Source organism: Pleurodeles waltl, chromosome 1_1, assembly GCF_031143425.1.
Source record: "Pleurodeles waltl isolate 20211129_DDA chromosome 1_1, aPleWal1.hap1.20221129, whole genome shotgun sequence".
Classification (NCBI taxonomy): domain Eukaryota; kingdom Metazoa; phylum Chordata; class Amphibia; order Caudata; family Salamandridae; genus Pleurodeles; species Pleurodeles waltl.
The window spans coordinates 825433421-825453605 of NC_090436.1; the positions used below are offsets into that span (position 1 = coordinate 825433421).

Sequence of the window (20185 nt, forward strand, 5' to 3'; positions counted from 1 at the left end):
GTCTAGTATGTGTAAGCGTGCCAATGCTGTCCTTTGCCTTGGGTGAGGTTGTGTATGTTGCTGTTTAGAGCAAATTTCCAGTACCTTGTGTGCGTAGACTGAATTTTACATTGATTGTTTCTTTTGTTACATAAGAAAAATAAGGTGTGTTCTATTAAACTATCCATTATGGCATCAGTTCTTGAATTCTTTCATGTCAATATACTTTTAGTGCTGCTGCTCATTGTGGAGGGGAATATACGAGGTATCCTGCCTTCTGTCCTGGCCTGGTGTGGTCTGGTACATTGTGAATCATGTGGACTGCATGATGTCATGAGATGGGTGTTCTATTCTTGTCAGTTGGAGTGTCAATGGACAGCTGAGGGCTAGTTACATTATAGTTGCTGGTGGGATTTCCATACCATAATTTGTTCTTGAAGAAATTACCTGTACCTGCCTGCTTCTTAAGTCTCCTTACCAGTGTACAACTCAGTCAATTTCAGCGCATGTTCCCTTGTTCTCTCTCATTTATTTTTCCTGTCTCCCACCAAACTTCAGCACCGACGGGCTCTCATTATTTATGTCTCCCCCTCTCGGCTGAGTCAAGACCTATTAGTTTTACCAACCTTACTTGTACATAGGCAGCTATATCTAAACCCGAATATTTAACAAGGGTCTTAGGGCCAGATGTAGGTAGGTAAAATTTTGCGACTTGCAATTTGCGAGTCATACCAACTCGCAAATTGCAACTCGCAAAAGTGCATGCAGAAAGGTGTCTCAGACACCTTCTGAGACTCGCTATGGGGTCGCAAAGACCCACCTCATGAATATTAATGAGGTGGGTCGCATTTTGCGACCCCACAGGGATGGTGGCCTGCTGGAGACAGCAGACCTCCATGTCTGTGACTGATTTTTTTAATAAAGCAGTTTTTTTTTTCTTTTTGCAGCCCGTTTTCCTTAAAGGAAAACGAGTTGCAAAAAGAAAAACTTCCGAAACCATTTGGTTTCGGTTTTTTCAGAGTAGGCTGTGGTCCATAGGAACCTGCTCTGCTCTGAAAAATTGCCTGCTCTGAAAAATTGCCTGCTCTGAAAATTATTTTTTTTTCGTCATTCACAAAGGGGAAAGGGTCCCATGGGGACCCCTTCCCTTTTGCGAATGAGTTACCACCCACTTCAAGTGGGTGGTAACTGCGAGTTGGTTTGCGACCGCATTCGCGGTCACAAAGCAACTCAGCATGGCGATGCGGTCGCAAATAGGAAGGGAACACCCCTTCCTATTTGTGAGTCGCAGCCTCAAATTGCGAGTCGGTACCGACTCGCAATTTGAGGTTGTGCATCGCGTTAGGCCTTTTGCACGTCGCAAACTGCGTTTTTCGCAGTTTGCGACGTGCATAAGGCTTTCTACATCTGGCCCTTAGTGAGTTACTGAATCCACTTTTCTGCTGGGAGGAATCTTTTGGTGTTTCGGAGATGAAATGCTATTAGCATGGAACCTATAGACAATGGTACGGGGAGAGATCATACATCCATTGCAGACCTAAGATTCTGTTGTCTTTACAGGTGGATAGAATGCGTGAATAAACCTGAGTCTCTGGTAATTACTTGGGCCATATTCTAGCCCATCATTTTTGCCCACTGTGCCACTCCAAACAGGATTAGCCACACTCAAATCAGGCTTGGTCCTGCTCCGATAGAGACAATCGAGCCCAAACTGCCAGGTAAGGTTCCTCAAGACAGAAACAAGCAATCCCAGATTGGTTTCAACCTTCTACAACCTGAGTCCTATGGCACAGTGAGCACGCAAACCCAAGCCTGGGCATGCCTGTGTCACTTAAGAAACAAAGCATCAAGAACTTATTACATACTTAAAGACTGTGAGGGAGCTCACGTCTTCCCTTCTGCGTGAACACTGAAGTAACAAGAGCATAATACGCACTTCTATATCTTTAATAAAACTGTGAATTTCGAAGTTAACAGACAAACCTGGATCGGATTTTGGAAGATAGAAAAGACAACATAGCATGGCAGATTTACAGCAAAGGATTCGACTACGAGCGTTAAGATACCTCAAGGAGTGATTTGGGCAACTTAAAAAATCTGGGTACAACCTGCAAGCAACACTTGTGAATCTTGGTAGTCTGAGCCAACCCTTCAGAATTCAAAGGGAGACAAGGTGAGCGCAAGTAATTTGGTAATATCAATACTTTGTATGTTAAATATTCAAAAGAGACAACAGATTACAGAGAGAAACCGGAGAACAAATACAGGATAACGCCTTTGATGAAAGAAATGGAGTTGCCACATAAGGCAGCAGCATCACAGGGAGTGATGTTACTAAAATGACCGGAAGCCACTGTGGTAGTGTCTCCCAGGATACTGGAACCACCAGGCACCAGGCTGAAGCTACCAGGCACACCACTGAAAAACGGAAACCTCTGAAACAAACAAAGCAGTTCCTGGGGCGAATGGGAATCTTGCCAGTTCCAGGGACCCATTGCAGACATCAGATTTCACAGAAGCTTTTTGCTAGTACATTTATTTTCAGACAGATATATTTCGGTTCTAATTGTAGAGTCAAAATGTTGCAAGCATTTGAAAAGGGCGTTGAGGGAATATCTTATAAATCATCAAATAAGGTTTCGAGGTATGCTAGACTGTTGCATTTATTCAGATTGTATTTTCAAAACCAAAGTAATACCGAGCATTGCAATGCTTGCGGGTTTTGCTTTATCAACCCAATTTGCATTTTTTACGAGGGTCTGGAAAATATGCTACAAGACAAGCCTTTCGTCTTTTTTTTTTAATCAAAAGTGTGTTGTTTTTTTTACCCAAGGATCTAAGACACCAACATGTTTTGTGAAATCTCAGTGTACCTAGAAAAAAATTAATCTGTTTGTTCTAACTTGTTACAAAAATTCCATTAAAAGTATGAGGTATGAAGTAATTAGAAAGTGTTAGCGTATTCACATATTCATTACCAACACTTACGCACATAGCTTTTTTTAAAGCTATCAGTATTTCATAGGATCCATGAAGTAATTAAAGGCCAGGTGTACGAAGTGACAGGTCACAAAAAGGAGATGCAAACTAACTTTTTTGGGATCTGTACCCGACTTTGTGATATGAACGCAACCTATTTGCAAAGCGACCCGTTAGTACATAAATGTACTAAATGGGTCGCGTTTCAAAATCTCCAGCCATAAGGTGTCGCTGAATGACCTGCATAATATTAATTATTAATAAGATCCCTGTGATTGGAAAGCAAAGGAGAGTGAAGTGCAAGGAACCGCAGACCATCATTCATATGTTTGCTTTCCCAAAGGGACAATTTCTTTGTAAAGCAACCATGTTCCTTATAGGAACGAGTATTGCTTTAGAAAAAAAAAAAGTTCCTTGTTCGAGAAAAGGGAGCAGCCCTCTGCACCACTGCCTAGTCTCCCACCCCTGCCCACTCCCGTGAGATCGCCCAATACAATTTGCAAGGGTGAAGGGGTTCCAAGAGGATTCTTTCCCTTTTGCGAATCAGTTACTATCTCGATTGCAGTGACAGTAACTGGTCAATGTTCTGAAACCACAATAGTGGTCACACACCAACCACTGATACATACCATACCAAATCACAATTAGGAACAAATCCACATGTATGCCCCTTCTAGCTCCGATTCCGAATGGCTTGCTAAACCCATTTTGCGAGTCGGAAATGCATTTTTAACTCACACTTGGTTTTGTAGATTGTAAAAATCCATTTTGTGTTGCAAACCCTGTAATTTAGTGAATCGCAATGTTTAAAAAAGCAAATTGGTTCCATACATCTAGGGCTAGATCTTGGGAAATAAGCATTAAAGTCACAGCCTGAGGTTGGTAATTGTGTGAGTGAAGAGGCATATGAGTGCACTGCGCAGGGAAAGAACCAAGGGCCAGATGTACCAAAGAAGCATTTTGCGAGTTGCAAATAGCGAGTCTTAGCGACTCGCTATTTGCAACTCGCAAAATATCATGCAGAACGGTGTCTCAGACACCGTCTGCGAGTCGGTATGGGGTCGCAATGACCCACCTCATTAATATTAATGAGGTGGGTCGCAAATTGCGGCCCCATACCGACTATGGGCACTCGCAAACATGGAGGCCTGCTGTAGTCAGCAGACCTCCGTGTTCGTGACTGCTTTAAATAAAGCAGTTTTTCTTTTTTTAAGTGTAGCCCGTTTTCCTTAAAGGAAAACGAGCTGCACTTAAAAAAAAAAACGAAACCTTTAGTTTCGGTATTTTTTCAGGGCAGGGAGTGGTCCATTGGACCACTCCCTGCCCTGAAAAAATGTTTTTGGGTCCAGTCACAAACTGGAAGGGGTCCCATGGGGACCCCTTCCAATTTGCGAGTGGGTTACCATCCACTTGAAGTGGATGGTAACTGCAACACCATTTGCGACCGCATATGCGGTCGCAAATGGTATTGCATACCACTATTAATCGCAAATAGGAAGGGAACACCCCTTCCTATTTGCGATTCTGAAATGCATTTTGCGAGTCGGTCCGACTCGCAGAATGCATTTCTGCATAGGAAAATGCGATTTGCAACTCGCAAACGGCAGTTTTTGCCGTTTGCGAGTTGCAAATCCTTTCCTACATCTGGCCCCAAGACTCTTGTGCAGCAGCATGTGTACAATTCGGTGTGAAGAATGCACGGATGTGTCAGGTATGTCCATCACACAATAAAGCTTTCATCTGCTGTTTCACGCAATGGTCATTTTGTGCCACTAAAGTCAGGTTCTCGCTTTTATGCGACTAATCTTAGATATCGGTTAACGGAATAAATTCTTCTCATGTCCTAAGCAGCTGAACTCACTCAAAGTTTTTTCTCACAACAAACATTTCAGTCTAATAAAACTGCCAATCTGCAAACTAAATTGTTTCTGCTACAACCCACGTCTACACGCTTCGCAATTAGGTGATCTTTTGAAGTACTGTATTGAATTACGGTGACAAGGGTACATTTTTTAAAACACAACCTGACTGTGAAGCGTGTTGGTGGTGCTGTCTCCAACAAACAAGGCCTGCAAGCGCCTTCCTTTAGTTTTAGAACATCGTACTGACTTACTTTGCTGCTCTATGGATTCAGGCTATCTATCAGTAGCCACTAGTCAGGACAAATACTCTGTTTACAATTCATCAGTTTGGGCAAAAGGGAACTTGTCTTTGCCTCTGTTTCAAGGCCATAGAGTCTGTACAAAGAAAAAGGTCTGGCGACTGTTGTTAAACAACCAACACCACAGGGATGGACCATGGACCACTGAAATGTCCAACAAAACCTACAGTTAGCATCGCAGCAACCTCTGCCTAGATGCAATCCTGTACATTGCACCTCAATTCTGTTTTATCCAGTGCTTGGCAATCTGTTAGAGGACTGGAGGTAAATAAGATCCTTTCTGGTAGCCTATCACTGAGTAGACAGGATGAAGTTTAACCGTTCTCTCTCAAAAAGTGCTGCCAAGACAGAAGAAACAGTAGGATACACAATCTTGTGGTGACGCGTAACAGCAGAAATTATGACGTTTTACATACATACACAACACAAGGGAACCTCAAAGGAAAAGAGAAAATGCACTGAGGGGAAAATTGTATTAATAATAAAAGAGCATTTCTGACTAGCAAAATGGTAACCAGTGCTAAAGTGCTTGTGCTCACTCCCTGAAACATTGTAAAATTGGCTTATGCCTGCTTGACATATTTCATTTCGCTAGTAAAGTGGTATACCATATAGCCAAGGCTGAAAAGTTAACTGCTCCTACTGGGTCTACAGCACTTATTGTGCCACCCACTTAAGCAGCCCTTAAAACATCTCCCAGGTCTGTCATTGCAGCCTGTTGACAGTTTTAAACTGCCAGTTCAACTTGGTAAAATAACTTCTTTGCTATGCTTTAAACTCCCTTAATTTAAATATATAGGCCACCCCTAAAGCAGGCCCTAGATGGCCCAGCGGGCAGAGTGAATTGTAATGAAAAAGTTGGATATGTACTTTTAAGTTTTACATGTCCTGGTAGTAGAAAACTCACAAACTTATTTTTCACTACTGTGAGGCCTATCTCTCCCATAGGAGGACATTGGCTTACCTATTACATTTAATAAGTGATAACTTTTGATTGAGAGCATGTAGGAAAGTCATGTTTCGTGCCTGAGAAATTTAAAATACTCTTTCATGTTGAAGTTTGATTTAAAGTCACAATTCTGAAAATGCCACATTTAGAAAGGTGCCATTTACTTGTCCTAACCACTTGGTGCCTGCAGTCTGTTTCTGGGTCACGTGACTGGGTGTAGCTGGGTGGTATTCCTCTCAGACAGCCACACAATACAGGAACCAGGTGTGCCTGGATGGTCCATCTCAGCCAGAATGAGGGGGGAGGGGCCTGGGGGGGAAGGTTGTGCACAGTCCCATGTGCACTTCAACAGACAGTGCCCTGCTCTCACAAAAATAACGTCACACTAGCTATTGTGCCTACAGGCAGACAGGAATCAGGGAAGGGCAGCGGGAAATTCCAGACATTTCTGTCACAAGAAGCCTCCAGACGTTTCTCCCATTTCAACTGAGGCATCAGTTATACAAATAGGACCCACTTTTCAGTTCACAGTTCACCCCTGGACCTCCTGAAGGACTTTCAGAGGACTGTCTGCTGCTATGGCCTTCTGTGTACTTCAGGACTGCTCGGTCTGTCTGAAGTACACAGAAGGCCACAGAAGTGCACCAAAAAGAACTGCTTTGCTGCCTGAGGTCTGCTGTGATTCCCCAGAGGCCTGTCCTGCTGATTGAGCCTTGCTCTTCTATTTCAACCCAGGGCTTCCAAAGTGACTCCAAGGTCTAGCTGGCAGTTTCCTGATCAGATGTTCGGAGACAGAAAGACTCTAACCATCTTGACCCCGCACATGGACCCTACTTGCATGAGTACTGACCCTCCAAGTGGTGTCTCTCCTGTCCTGGAACCTTGGAAGTAGTGCTAAAGGTGTACAGATATCGCACACCCAAAACTTGAGACATAGAATATTTTTGTCCAAAAGGTTCTTTGAAAACTGTATGGAGACCAGGACCTACCTGCTTATCAATCCACCCAAGGTGCATCGCTGCTCAACCTATCTTCATGGCAGCTCCACATTGTTCTCTGAAGCAGCAAATCATGTTAAGCGGCTCCTCGCAGAAGGGGTATTAGACCTTGTGAAGCTCTTGTCAGCTGCAACCTGCAGTTTCACCTTGCTGCAGATTTTCAACTTGTAAAAACGAGACCAGGTTTGAATGTAGGAATCTTCACCACAACTTTGTCCAGCAACTCCCCAACGATGCCTCTTCCTTGGACAATGATAGCTGACTTGCCTCGCTGAACTGTACCTTCACAGACATTTTCTTCCAAAATTTCTTCTAAGTCTGAAGGTAAGCAGAGGCCTGGTCCAACCCACTTCCTGTATCTGACGCACACTCCATCACAGTTGGCCATCATTTTCAATCCTGTCGCAGTCTTGTGTGACTAGATGTCCACGGTTGGGACTTTGATCTTTAGGTGCTATTTTCCACTTTAAACTTTAAAAATGTGTAACTCCGGTTCTACTGATTGGATGTTTCGCATGTTGGTGCCAAAAATGTATTGAAATTCACTCTATTTTTCTAAATTGGTGTGGGATTTTTCAACGACTGACATATTATATCAGACTAGCAGATAATTCATAAGAAATCACCCCCGCCAAAGACACAGACAAAAGATGAGCAGCCCCAAATTGGAAGGAGCTGCAGCTCCCTAAATTGTTCATTCAACTGGCAGCAGAGATGCATCCCACCACCCAAACTCGTGGGTGTGCAGGGTGTCAGCAGATAATGAAGCATGGATAGGTAGGAGCGGAAGCCACCAGGTAAGTACCAGAAGCTGATTAATATGACTGTGACACATGTAACCAGCCTCCCAGGGCATTGCAGACATCATGTAAACCTTGATTTTGTAGGCAAACCCTTTGTCAATCACAGTTAAACAAGTGAGAAGGCAGATCAGGTGGGCAAAGCATCCCACTTCAAAACCAACAGAAGCGGACTTCAGCAGAGATGATCATACAGTGGCTCCATCTCCTCTCAAAGGAGACAAAACCCTTCTGACAAGCATCACTAAGACATAGTGGCAAAGCCGTGCTCACCAGCTTTCTAGAAACTGACCTCACATAACTGAAGTGTGTTCTACATGCAGCTGTCAGGATCATTAAAGAATTTTACAAAATAGAGTTAAATGACCCCTGCACTCCGAGAATGACAGTAACTGCCTGTGCACGGGCACATCAGATTGAAAAAATGATGCATCTTCAATATCAACACCACACCACGATTATTTGCTAGTCACAAAGGGATAGATTTACAGGTGCAGTCTCAGCGCATAAAAAGACCTAGCTCTGCAGAGTCTCCACACATAAAAAGACCTATCTTTTTATATGCGGCGACTCCGCACTCGTAAATATACTACTCGTAAATCTCTTTGTGAACAGCAAGCAACTGTAAACTTACATAAAAGTGTTTCCCTTTGTGAATTAGGCCCTCACTGTAAGTGTAATTCAAACATCTACAGGATGTTTGGGAGTGATCACCAATAACAATAGAAAGCTGGTTGTCATGTTTACAAGGAAAGGAAAAAGACAACCTGAAGCAGAATCAACCTTTTTGTGCAGCTTTTACAGTGTGTTTGCAGAACACTTTTCATCATTTACAGGCTCCCACTCACACGTGTGCAAAATATTACACACACGGAGCACCCCAAACACACAAAGTAAAAGTAAGGGCTCCACCTAAAGGCACTAGAGAGATTTTACAAAGGTGAGCAGGAATGCATCTGCAACTCCAAGGGGACAGGTAAAAACGCTGAACCTATGATCATATGCTACCAGCCTGTGTTAGAGAAGAGGTAAATGTGCTTACTTTTTTCTTCCAATCTTACTCACTTGTTAACAGCGAAAAGGTGTTACACTTTCAAGAATACACACATTATAATGTTTGCTCAAAAGGAATGTGTTGCCTGACATCATTATCTTCAATTTACTTCCACTGATACACTAGGTGGCCTTACCACAATGTTTGACCTCCTCTAAAATGTGAAGGACTAACAGTTCAGTTGAAGTTATGATCACTGCATTGTCTGAGAAAAAAGTAGAGCTATTCACCATAGGGCCGTCTAATTCTATGCAATGTTAGTGGGGCGCAATACCAGTTAAGAAACACTAAAGTATGGTTGGGACAAAACCCCACCCTCGCTGTACACCTGCCGGTATAACGAAAAGCAACTGTCGTTGTTCTCAGCCTATCAAATTGTACGCAACCCCTCGTGCTCACATGCACATTTAAAAACAACACACAAATGGCACCATCCATCCCATCCTTCCTGAAAAAGTTAAGAAACAGCTGAGGAACACCGCATCCAGATGAGAAGTGGGTGTACAGTTTGTTGGATCTGTAGTGATACTTTTCTTGTGGATTGACAATATGACAGCATGTGTCCATGGAAACAGTATCAGGCCAGTCAATAAGACAACAATTATGATCTGTGTAAATTCCCGCACTCTGATCAACCAATCAGTTTTAAACAAATCAACCACTAGTGCATAATGAGAGCCTGGTTACCTTTTTCGCATTCAAACTTATATTTTTGTCTGCAACAAATTAAACAGCTGGAGTGAAAAAGACAGCCCTGTAGACAAGTGGAGACAAGTGGAGCTGAGAACAGAACATCTTTCTGGACATGACAGTACACCTTTAAGTATCGGCTTCCAGATCCACCTAATGCCACATGATATATGGCCTTCGACAGATGCCTTTAAAACCAAGCTCAGTGCTGCCTGCCTACCTTAATGATGCTTTGGCACGTTGAGAGAGGCAAGCCCACCAAACTGGTGCCGTTGATGGACATCACTTGGTCTCCAATGTTAAGCTTTCCAGACTTCTCTGCCGGGCCTCCGTGCATCATGTTGGCTATGATCACTGTAGGTAGGATGGATCCCCAGCCGGACTCCACAATCACCACACCGAGGATCTCCCCTTTTTGCTTTTCTATGAAAACCTGAAATTAAAGGCAAGACGTCTGCTGCTGGTGTTCATTATTTATCTACATACACGTTTTCATCAACATATTTTGAAATAAAAGATAATTAATTAATTGCTTGTCAAATGATCAAGAAGGTTGCACAATAATTACTCTGCATCAGAGAATAAAAAAGAGAGCACTTCCTACAACTGGATAATGTCATAGAAACTTTGCACTAACAAAAAAACACTTCTTGCACAATGCTGCAGTTTTTTTTAAATGCACAATGGAATAAGCAGATTTTTCACTGTTTATGCTCCTTGGGGATAACCTGATTTTGTTTCAAACACAAATCAATCTATTATATTTCACAAGGAGTGAAACATTATTTCCTCCGCTCCCTGCTAGTTGCAGGTCTAATTTGCCCTAGTGCAAATAATGTTTGCTCCAGTTCTAATACAAATGCAGCAAAAATGGTGCACAGTGATTCACTCTGTTTTTTTTTTGTTGCTGTTGTGCATATTCTTTATGTAAAATTGCATCCGTTCCTTGCATTAACGAGGGTGACAAAAGTGTTCATTTGCAATATGGATAGCTTCCTGTTCATCATGGTTAAAGCAAGTTGAAATGTCCTACCAATTTAATTCCCTTTATTTATTTATCCTTTTCTTGAAACAGGTCACGTGCGGGTGTGAACATAAATTGGTCAACATGAAAAACGTATTTTTTTTTACCTATGATTTATGAATACGGGTTCTGGCCAGTTAAGCATTACTGGCTGCAATATACAAGGGGTCTGAATCACAAACCCGATTTTTACTTGCATGTGCCTTGTGCATGTAAAGATAGAAAAATAGAGGGAAATGTGCACATCCTATTCTGAGACTGCAGTGTCGTGCGGGCAGAAGATACTCCCAGGAGCAGGAGAGCAGTAGCTTCCACAGGACCACAAATGTGTTGCTGGCATGGGGACAGAGCTCGCGACTTTGCAGCACACTCCTAATACACAAAGGGCTGTGGTTGTACACAAATGTGCTCGATTTAGACAATAATTTATCTACACTTGAGATTGGCGGGATACAAGAGAAATACAGCTAAGGGGACAAGGGTGGCAGGGTCAGATTTGACCTGCCTGTCTTGCCTGGCGCATATAAATAAACTCGTCCATCCAAGGGGTTATCTATAATTTTGTCCTTCCACCATTTTATTAGACACGGAAAAGAAACAACTGTATGCCAGGGAAAGGGCCGAGTAGCAAAGAAACCGCCACCAATTGGAGGCAGACACTGTTCCCTCACCAATTTGAAGGAAAGGTAAAAAAAAAAAAAAAGGAACCAACTCCAACACACAGTTTCTTCGTCTGTTCAGAGCTAACGGCAGCTGAAAGGAAAGTATTCCATAGCACATTGATGAAACATTGAAAGAGTTTAAACATTACTAGTTAGAACAATTGCTGCAACATTAAAAACACTATACTTGTGTTATAAATTTTCAATTTTGCCACATTGTCGTTTATCATACTTAGTACTGTCACATCAAAATAAAGTTCAGTTAACAAATGAAAGGCTTTGGAGATTTTTTTTTACACAAAGTTTTTATAATTATCTGTGGTTCGTGTGCTCATAATGGTGAAATCTAGGTATTAAAGTCCAGGCAAAACCCACATGGCTCATTAATGTTTAAATTAGTCTCCAAATGCAGTTCAAGTTCCCAGCGACAGCCCATGCAATACGCATATGTGACAACCTACATCTTTGCAGTTTTCAGACTTGGAGAAGTGGATCAGGTCATCGTTGTACATGTCCTGGGTGTTGAGCAGGTCACTGTACTCCTTCTGGCTAAGGTCCTCTGGGTTGATACCATTGGCCCTCAAGAATTCTTGGTAGGCCACACTAAATGCCTGGCCTATGGACTGTGCAATCAGCTGGGCCTGCAACACAGAGCAGAAAGTATTAAAGCGCACCAATAGACCTGTTAGCTGGGATACTGGAATGGTACAACATACCAAAATATCTGCATTACAAACAAGAAGACGGCAACATCTCTTTTATAATTCCTTTGCAAGGTGTAGGTTCAGACGGTTCCCAATAGTCGAGTGATAAAAGTATTTCTACTTGCCAACGGAATTCAGATCCAAGCTTCCTGATTAGGCGTGACATGCGAGCAACAGAGCATTAAGCGACAGAGTTGTTCTTATTAGCACATGACTGGTGGTGCGAAATGGAGACTCAGGCAATCAGAAATGTTTGGCTTAATCACACTGGCGCTACACAGCACCCACATGAATGTCCAGTCATTGTCCTGTTGCCGAAAGGGCCACTACGGGAGGGTGACCCCGCAGAAAAGTAAACTTTACAGGTCAGTTCCTAACCTATAGCTTTTCTGGCGGAGAAGTAAAAACAAAAGCTGCGCGTGCTCAGAAAATATGGACACAAAAGCATAATTAGTTATCCCTTGACTTATTACTGACCGACCGACTACATTTAAACAGCATCATAGAATCTTTTTGGGTCGATCAAAATAATGCCTAGCTAGTTCTTCAGTTTTTTCGACACAATTTCAAATTTGGTATGGCAAACTATGAGTAACGCCAAAGGCAAGTACTGGCCACAATGAGCCATGATACTTTCACGTCTGTGTGCACATTTTAGTAAGCAAAGTATGTGGTCCGGATTGATGCAGGCTTACGAACTTCCTTGTATAACGTCAGAGTCCATCAGTGCTGCCGTGACAGCCAAATAGTGGTGTCCATGGGTCCCAGTTCTGACAGTGATCTATGATGAACTTTTCATATGGCTCCTAACACCAGCACGTTTTCTAGATCAACAGCCACACAACCGACCCCCTGCTAATGAACCTTGACCACAACCGACCAAGGCTGAACACCAGCTTTCACCTAGATGTAAAAGAACGTGGCCCTGCTCCTAATATATTGGGGGCACTGTGCCCTATTTCCTGAAGCGAGCAGGAGATTTTCTATCACTGTTAGAAGCCAGCCTTTAAGACGGACGATCTACTGCAATAAATGACACTACATTTAGTGCCCCTCAGACATTTCAGTGATGTATCCCTCATAGAAAGGAACTGGGTTAAAGGAAAAAGAGACACACTGACTCTGTGACTAGACTTTGTGTATTTGTTTTACCATCTCTGCAGATACAGAACCTCTGTCTCCTCCAGGGAGACATCTCCAGCAGCTGGGCCCATTTACAGCAGACATGCTGAAGTCCCTTAGGGCTGTATGCTGCAATGCGTGCAGATGCTACCACACATCACACCTGGAGTTCTTACTAACAGATGCTCATTTACCCATGAAAATCTTTCACATCAGACGACCTGCGAAAAGTACACTGGTATAAGTAAAAATCATTGGCAATAAGTGCAGTCTGCCCTTATTTCTTTCTGCCCTTTCTGCTTGGAAGCTATCAGCATGCCCAGAAGCACGAAAAGCAAGGGTTGCAGTTGGTGCCCCTTCCCGTTATATAAAGTCAAAGACACGCAGGCAAACGCTTTGTAAGATACCGTGTCATTCTTTTAATTTGCAGAAAAAGAACATGAAAAGAAGCTTCACCCGGGTGAGACTGAGAATCAGGTCTAAAGGATGCACTAGACTCGGACAGTAAAGAAACGCACGAGGAACATGCGGTTGCAGTAATATTTTAGGTTGCTAACATGTCGGCTGATGCACATATGGAATACAGGGGATGAAAAGTTCTCCCGCTACAGCAAAAAACATAAATGACAACACTCATTTAAACAGGAAACTGATAGACATCCAATCATTTGATGCAACAACTTCTTAGCAAAGTCATAGATCAGTATTTGTTTTGCTCCACAGTTATCAGAATAAACATGATCATACATTTGCTCATCTACAACACTTGAACTTCCAGGTTACAGTGAACAGTATGTGACATCAAAGACATATTCTCACTACTGAGGTGTTTTTTTTTTTTTTTTTACAACTGCATATTTTCACTTTTTACTAACCACTGGGGTCCACAATTTACTTATTTATTCAGCTATTTGTGAATGTCACCCTCAATTTCACGTGTTACATAGACGTAGTTGGAACAATAAATAGGAGGATTTTGACCAGGAATGAGCAATTGTGATCTTCTTTAAATCAATAACTACAGTAAAACAAGTGGGTCTAGACGACTAGGTCCAGTAACTTACATTAAGTCATTTTAACTGTACAGAGGAACTAGAGTGATCTTTAATGTGTGTGCTTCGCTGAATTACCTAGATTCCCTAGGAAGTATGGGCAGACAAAGACCTTTCAAGACAGAGAACCGTTTATTAACTTCACAATTAATGACTTTGTCTTCAGTTTATATGTAAAGAATCTAGGTAGGTATACAATACTTTTCTCAAATGGGTCCAATAAAAATCTGAACCAAAAAAATAAACCTTTCACATGTCTTACATGGCACTGAAGACACTGTTACTACAGTTACCATCATTATGAATAAATGTAAACTAATAAGTGTATAAAATAGTTTAAGGAGACCAACATTTATTGTCTTATCTACAGCACTGAACATTAAAGAGCAAAAAAAACATTGATAAAAAGATTTTCAGTAAAAACAAAATATTCGAAATGAGTAACTGGAAATAATACCTAACAAAGGGAAAGGCCAGAATGTTAAGTTGTTCAACAAAGTGTCTCTGTGGCATTCCAGATACAAAAAATGCCCAAAATGAGTTCTAGCGTTGGAATATGTATTCCTATGTGTGTTACATGCTATTTGTGAGCTTTTCACCAAAACTGTACAGTTTCAAAGCCTCCTTTATGGGAGAGTTTATGTTATGTTTGCTGCAGAGGCACAGGACAATAAACTAAGAGCATAGTGAACATTAGACAGACATAAAAGAAGTGAGTGCTTGGACCAATTGCAATTAAAAGACCCATATGGATGTTTGCTGACAAAATTTAAGTTGAAGTCTCAGTAGTAAAAAGACAAATATTTCCCATACACACTGTAATCCAATTAAAGACAAATAAACACCGTGCTGTTTTAACATTCCCAGGTAGAGTGATGGGGGTATTCTCTTTCTCTAAAAGTTACAACACAGCCTTGCACATACATCATAACCTTTCATAGCAAGTAATTAGGCCTGTAAACTTCATAATTGACTTGTCACCATAACCAACACAAACCTACTGTGTTGGGCATCAGTCTTCCCACAAGGCAACTCTCAGGTGAAGTGTAATAAAGTATGTACAAAATTACAGTTTTTAAAACAAAACATAATCCCTCCTAAAATAGTCTACTAAGGAATCTTTCATCACGAAACCCTTGCCTACTACAGTAATGTAATCTGAGACTACATGTAACAAAATACATTCTTACAGGCCTCAGCACAGTGTAATAACAACCCATCCATAAAAGCCTACTGCCTTTAACACATGCTATTCATAATAAATGTATCCAGCCTACTGGCTCTGTCATAGTGTTTCATAATAAAGAGATCAAATCTATGAAATCTGACATACCTTTCCAAATGAACTGATAAGGCCTAGTACCTTGATATTATATTTAACACAACCCTACTCTAGTGCATATAAGGTGAAAACCATCATGTATACAGTGAGAGCGAATGGTCTGCACCTAACCCCTTGCCTTCAACAGTAATCTATGCGATTATGGGGATGCGGCCAAGGTGGCAGCCGCAACAGATGTGTAGCTGAGAGATCCGTGCTGGCCCACTTGGTATCCTAAAGTATTCCTCCCCCTCCAGTTGCTCTAAACCTGCGAACGGCTCATCTAGACCCCCGGTACACTACTCAGGCACATCTCGTGCAGCAGGAGTCGTGGTTCAGCCCCAACACCAGACACTAAGAACTGTAAAAACCTCCTGGGGGGCTCTGCTGCTGATGCGACAGAGCTCCCATCTCTAAACCCGCCTCTCCTATCATTTGCCAGCCTCGCAGAAGCACCGAACGAGCGGCCTGCCACCTCGCACAGTGGGGGCCTCAACCCAGCCCTAATACCGGCTGCCAAAATACTGCAAAGACATCTTGGGAGCTTTGCTGCCAAAGCGACAGAGCTCTCACTTTTTAACCCAGCTTTCCCAGCACCCGCCAGACGCCCGCGTAAACCGACAGAGGCCTTATCTTTACTCCGAGAAAATGCTGCCTCATTTACCTGCTGTCACCAGCGCCTCTGCCAGGAATGTGATTTGTTTGCAGCCCAAATCCCCAGCCATATCTGAGGTGAGCCCAGCAATAGCGGTGAGCATTTCAGTATATAGACATTAACTCTGCTTTCCCAGGCAACTGAAAGGTGAGGTGCACGGCCCGAGCAGCACCTGCTGTACCAATTATAATATATCAACGAGGTCTCTAATACCATGATGGCGGATTCAATAACCACTTCCGCATGCCTTTATCTGTGAACTAATGGTGACTGCAACAGCACACAATAAGTGACAAATGCCTGTGAGCTGCGGCCTAAAAGTTTAACTGTTCTTTTATGGTAAACACTTGACGAACAGCCCCCTTCGTTCCCAGGCAAAGTCACTACTGCTCATTGAGACAGAACGCTTCACATAAATACTTGCTGAGACCGAGAAGCCTTTGAGATCAAGGATCATCTGGAGGTATTATCTGCTAGCTCTTCGTCAGTGCTCTCATAGTGTGGCTCATTGGATCCAGAGCCCTACATCTTGTACCAATCTGCCATATGGTGAGACCTAAAACGAAAACCCCCCTAATGCGCTACTCAATGCTCTCTTCTTCTACTGACCACACCGCAGAGGCCCTGACCCACCTAGAGAGCACTCTTCAAGTGCACTCTGACCTAATTGAAAGGTTCTATAAGATATCCTAGAGACCAAGACATCCCTGGAGAGCTGGATATACACAATCTCCTTTAAGGCCAACCTATTACGCGTGGACCACCACAACTTAACAGACCACATGGACAAAACGGAATCCACACTTACCTCACTGCGACTACAGTGCAAGACTTACAAACACAGATAAAACAACTGAATGCTGAAGTGGCTTCACTGCATTGCAGGGCGGAGGACGCTGAATGAAGTTCCAGACGCAAGAACATCCACTTACTCGGTTTTCCTGAATGGGCAGAGGGCCCCAGCATAGAACTGGTTATTAAAAACGGGTTGATGAACATTGTACTGTCGGGCAAACCAACCACGTTTTTTTTCTGTAGAAAGGACGCATAGAATACCTGGCAAACCACGCATTCCAGACTCCCCCCCCCCCACACACAACTCATCAATTGCTCAACTCCTCAGTTGAGACAGTGATCTAGTGCTTCAACAATTCAGAGCAAAAGGCCCCTGGTAATGTGAGGGCACCACGATTACTGCTTGCCCTGGTTTTACAGCTGAAGTGCAGAGGCTTTGCAGCTCCTACGGCAAGGTCAAGCAACAACTCCGGGAGTTGAATTACAAATAAGCTCTATTTCTCCCAGCTAAACTATGCGGGGTCGATTGGGAGGTGGCCAATGTGTTTTCCACGTCAGACGATGTCTGGAATTGGCTCCACACAAAATGTCTGACACAAATCCTACCGGATGATCACAATGATGGGAACTGGTTGGCACCCTGTCCCCGCTGACCTAAATGCAGAATCACCAAATCCAAGCCTACACATGATTAAGCAGCAGTCAAGCAGGCCAAAGCGGTGCTCTAGGCCTCACAACTCAGCATGTACTCCTTCACTCCACTACAAACGAACCAACCATCATGTTATGGCTTTGACATGGGGCCTCAGAATCCTCAAAAACAAAAATCGAAAGGGGCCCTGTGATCACCCCACGATCTGCTGATGACCTATGACACCCTTCATTCTCCACTGTGGGGACACTCCTTGCTACCTGGAATACCTATCTGTGGCTGCTTCTTTCAGGGGTCCGTGCCTGCCCGTTTTATGCTCGAGCTGGATGGCCCATCCCTTCTTGCAGGGCCTACAAGTGGTATTATTAGGCAGAATCCCCCATGCCTCACAAGGAACCCAACCATATGGACTTAACCAAGATGCAGACATTTGTCGCTTGTCAGTTAAACGGTTTGAGGGATTGTGGCATGAGGCTATAAGGCACTCAGGCCAGGGTTAGGGGAGTTTTTTGTCACTATTCTTTGATTATTCTTTTCAATCTGGTTGGACGGATGAGTGGTCAGGAGGCTGGAAGACAGGTAGGGGACCGGGGAGATGGCCAAGACCAGGAGCGTCCTGAGATTCACATTTTGTACTTATGGCCACTGTCTTTAATGCTTTACCTTCGAATACTTGAGGTATGGCGACCCCGATAGGCGGCACAGGATATTTTCCTGTCTTAGACATAGACACATACACATTGCCTGTCTCCAGGAGACTCACCTCACCACAGGGTAAATTGACAAAGTGAATAGGCAAAGGAGTGGACAGGTAAATGGTACAGGATACTCAGCTTATGCCCGAGGGGTTCTTATCTAGGTTACCCCAGAAGTCCCATTTGTAAAAAACGGAGTTATGGCATATAGAGAGCAGTCATATATTGCTAAAGGGAACCCTAGATGGCCATCCCATCTCTTAGTTGTTTTTATTTTATGCACCCAACACCGCTCAATCACGTTCCTAGACATGCTTTTCCCGACCATGCTACTGGACCCTTAGGCCCCGGGGAGGCAATTTCAATTGCATACACAACACAGATCTAGATCACTCAATACCCCAACTCCCTGGTACTCCAGGCATACAAGCAACATAGCATTCTCATCTATGGTCCAGGACGTCTGATTTATATGATTTCTGGAGCTTCGGACAACCTGGAGAGAGGGAATACTTATACACCTGGACATCAGGTTCATACACGGCTAGATTATCTCTTTTGCACCACAGAATACTGGCCCCTTACTCATGCCTCTCAATACCTGGGCAAAACCCTTTCAGACCATAACCTGGTCAAGGTCACGTTCCAGAGGGGGGGAACGAGGGCCCCCATCTGGACGTGGCAGCTTCATAAGACACAGCTTACAAAGACACACTGACCACACACATTTCCAAATATTTTGAGGAAAATACAGGGTTGGTGGGGTCCAATGGGGTGGAATGGGACATCATGAAAGTGGCAATGAGAGGACACTGCATCACCACGGTGTGGGGTGTCAAATCATGTCTTACATGTAGTGTACTGGCACTAGAGACACGCATATGAAACATGGAGCTGGAGGCACTGTTGATTCTCCAGGTGCGCCCTTGTCTGGCGAACCTACGGCATCAAGGAGATGAAGCGTCTGGTCTGGATAATAAGACCTTCCTAGCTCGCCAGCATGCAGATGGCGATAAACCTAGGCGCAGGCTGACATGGTTGTTACGGTCGGAAACCCAAAAGACCCTGGTGGGCACTATACATGACAGAGCAGGCCTTTTGAGAAATACTCAGGCAGACATCAATCAAGTATTCACTTGTTATTATGAGCAATTGCACCTTTCCCCCCCAAGAGCCCTCCTAGGCGAAGGTGCGGGATTCCCTGCAAATGGCGACACTCCCCCAACTGTACCCGCTCAACTTCAAATGTTAGATTTTGAACAGCCTCTACAGATAGAGGAGATCAATCTGGCAATCTGCTAGATGGCACACAGCAAGACACCAGGAACAGAGAGGTTCCCCGTACAGTACTATGCCGCCTTTGCAGCTACCCTTGCTCCTTGTCTACTGGAGGTCTATCAAGAAGTGCACCATCCGAGCGTTTTGCCGTGCTCTCTGCGTGAGGCCCTCATTGTGGGAGTCCGGAAGCCGGGCAGAGACCTCCTTGAAGTGAGCTCCTATTGACCACTGTCAATGTTAAACACTGACTACAAAATATTGGGTAAGGTCCTGGCAAACTGATTGTTCCTGATGCTTGGTTTGCTTGGCTATCTTGTTCATTGAGACCAATATGGGTTTGTGCCTCACAGAGTGACACACAACAGCATCCAGGAGCCTCTGCCCCATAATGGATGTTGTGTCCGGGGAGGCCGTCCTCCCGGTGGCAGCCAGCCTGAATTTTGAGAAAGCATTTGATATGTTGAGTTGGTCCTACCTACTACAGGTCCTATAGCAGTTTGGGATGAGCCCCAATTTCTTGGGCTGGTTTAAGCTTTTGTATACTGCCCCACAATCAAGGGTCCGCACCGGCCATCAGATCTCACGCTCTTTCTCCATAAGTAGAGGGACCCGCCA

At 43.6% G+C, this 20185-nt stretch overlaps 1 protein-coding gene across 2 annotated transcripts in view; it reads right to left on the reverse strand.

Annotated features, from left to right (window-relative positions):
• Positions 1-20185, reverse strand: part of APBA1 (amyloid beta precursor protein binding family A member 1) — a 431170-nt gene that overhangs the window by 23739 nt on the left and 387246 nt on the right. For both annotated transcript variants that reach the window (XM_069228781.1, XM_069228790.1), the window contains 2 exons: positions 11758-11937; positions 9831-10043 (listed from right to left, as the gene is read on the reverse strand). In XM_069228781.1, coding sequence (XP_069084882.1) covers positions 9831-10043; positions 11758-11937 — 393 coding nt within the window. The remainder of the gene's footprint in view (positions 1-9830; positions 10044-11757; positions 11938-20185) is intronic.